General features: G+C 42.1%; 1 protein-coding gene across 1 annotated transcript in view; it reads right to left on the bottom strand.

Moving 5' to 3' along the window:
* Positions 1–2,226: 2,226 nt before the first annotated feature.
* LOC310785725 (NLR family CARD domain-containing protein 3-like) overlaps positions 2,227–2,914 on the bottom strand; it is a 115,532-nt gene continuing 114,844 nt past the window's right edge. The window contains exon 10 of the mRNA XM_083646861.1: positions 2,227–2,807. Coding sequence (XP_083502987.1) covers positions 2,275–2,807 — 533 coding nt within the window. The 3' untranslated portion in view covers positions 2,227–2,274. The remainder of the gene's footprint in view (positions 2,808–2,914) is intronic.

The raw sequence follows: 2,914 nt of genomic DNA on the forward strand, positions 1-2,914 counted from the left end.
AATGAATTTCAGCCAAACCATGCACACAACTCATTTGATATTTGATAAACAATTTGTTTCTACCTGTTGCTCTCTTGCATTTTGCAATTTGATCCTTCTTTAATCTGTTTTCAATTCATTCCTGTTAGCTTTTACTTGTTTTATTCCCTGTCAAACACTTAATAACTCTACCTGCAAAAGTGCTAAAGAAATAAAACATAATTATTAATGTATTTATATTATTGCCAAACACCACTGTCTTTCTCACTAAGCATGCGGTGTACGCCCATGTGTTACTTCTTCAGATGATATTTGACATGACATGATATGACTGAGGGAAGGCAGAAAGCAGCTTGATTAGTTGATGGCACTTCATTGCTACTGTGCAGCCTTTTTGCACTAACTTATCAACTGAACACTCAGCACTTTGTATTGTTTTGATAACTTTGAATCATGCAGGGAAGTTTTGCTGATCGTGGCTCTTTAACAGCAACACTCTTCATATTCCTCGTCTGTTGACTTGCTTTATGTTGAGTGTGAAGTCTTCAAACTAAATAATCAATTATAGATTTATCGGTTAAAATTAGACCTTTGCAGCTCGGACTCAGCAGGGAAATAAAACAGAATATGAGCACATCAAATATGAAATAAAAATAAAGTGTCCTCAGTTGTCAGCAGCAGAGGGAGCCAGAGAGCTGTTGAAGAAGATGAGAGACTGTGATGCTGACAGACAGACATCACATAACTACACATTTACTCATTTACTGTGTAGTCATGTTTTGTTATTTTAGTTTCCCTAATTAAGGTTTCTCTTTTAATTTAATTTAATCCAGAGCAGTGGTTCTCAATGTGAGGTCCGGGGGGACCACCAGGGGTCTTTGAGGGGGTTCCAGGTGGTCCCAAGCAAACTGATGAATTGTTAAATAAATTAAATTTCCAAGAAGTGAACACAAATAGATGTAGAAGAATGACTGTTTTGATCACAGTTTCTCTGTTATCTCTTCAATACAGACACACGTACATCAATGTGTCCAGAGAAACAACTGACTAGATCATTATACAAAACCAAGATGCAGGAAACTTTGATTCCAACTGTGTATAGTTTACCACGCCCATTGTTATTGTCACATGACCCCACAGCTTCACTTCTCCCTCCCTAGAGAGCTCTCTCACACACACACACGCACGCACGCACGCACACACACACACGCACGCACGCACGGACGCACGCACACACACACACACACACACACACACACACACACACACACACACACACACGCACGCGCACACACACACACACACACACACACACACACACACCTCCATAGAGAGTCGCGCGCTGCAGTTTAAACTGCCGAGTGTGGAAAAAAACAGTGTGGATGAACCAAACCACTTTGGCGCACATTGCAGGGGTGGGGGGTGTCAACAGCCTATCAGAATGCGGTTTGTGTGGTGGCCACGTGGGTCACTTGTAAATCTGACCAATCAACAACCACACACGTGAATATCAAGCGCTAGACAGAAGAATGGACGCATTGCAAAACGTAAATGTGTCTCTAATCTTGATATGAAACAGTTAGAGATGAGGTGTAGAGGCTCTGCTGTGCTGTGGCAACATGTTGGAAGTTAAGTGAAATCATTTGACTCCTCAAATCATCAAACTCACAGTTTTTACCACAACAATCAGCAAATGAATCAGGATGATTTCAGCCACAGCTGCACACACACACACACCCACGCGCGCACACACGCGCGCGCGCACACACACACACACACACACACACACACACACACACACACACACACACACACACACACACACACACACACACACACACACACACACACACACACACACACACACACAGTTTTGTATTAAATAATAGTGAAATAAGCAGAATGGGTCAGATTTGTTTAATAGCAGATGTTGATACTTATATGCACACTACACACTCATCTCTTCATGACCTCATATCAACAAGATATGATTTGATTTGAGGAACATTGTAATCACATGTTAAGTCAAAGTTATATAAAAAGTATAGAATCAAATGTTTGAAACCACCACGATCAAACAATGTGAATTTAACCTTAAATTGTTGGAAACATGAGAGATGTTTAGTTTGGTGACATGAATAAAATACAAACATAACAAAGGTCCAAAAGAAAGAGATTTTAACCTGTCAATCATCAACAACAGACTGTGTGTGCGTGTGTGTGTGTGTGTGTGTGTGTGATCCTGTACAGAGTGAAGCATCATGTCAGCAGCTGTGTTTGGTCAGTGTGTTTCTCTCACTCCTCTATCTGACACAGAGACATTGAGGCACCACGGTCTAACCAAAACCCAGGGTACAGAGGTTCAGTGAAGGTGAAGTTGAACGTGTGGAGATGAATCAGTTTGTCAGAGGAAACTCTGTAGAAGGACAGAGAGCCAGCAGGCCAGTCAAGATACACTGCGACTCTAGTGACAGAGGAGGGGGGAGGTATGTCTGTGAGTCTCTTATTGTGCACGGCTCTGTAACCAGCATCAGAGCAGTACAGACTCCAGGACTTTTCATTCCATCCAAGCCTGCTGTCATCACCCTCTCCTCTCCTGCTGATTCCTCTGTAAGTCACTCCTATATAAACATATCCTTTCCTCTTCACCTCCCAGTAACAGCGACCAGTCAGACCATCTCTACACAGCAGCTGAGGCACGTAGTCAAATCTCTCTGTGTGATCAGTATATGGCTGCTCCTCCCTCACCCTCGTCACCTTTCTGTTGTCTTCAGACAGGAGGAGGTGTCTGTATGCTGTGTTTGGGTCCAGTGTGAGTTCACAGGCATCTGATGAGAGAACAAGACTCAATACAGAAACTCTTTTGATTCTAATAGAGCTGTTTATTATCTGTTGATTTATGAACACTTTCATGATGACACATTCTATCACCTAT

This window comes from Poromitra crassiceps, assembly GCF_964638095.1.
Source record: "Poromitra crassiceps genome assembly, chromosome: 11".
NCBI lineage: Eukaryota > Metazoa > Chordata > Actinopteri > Beryciformes > Melamphaidae > Poromitra > Poromitra crassiceps.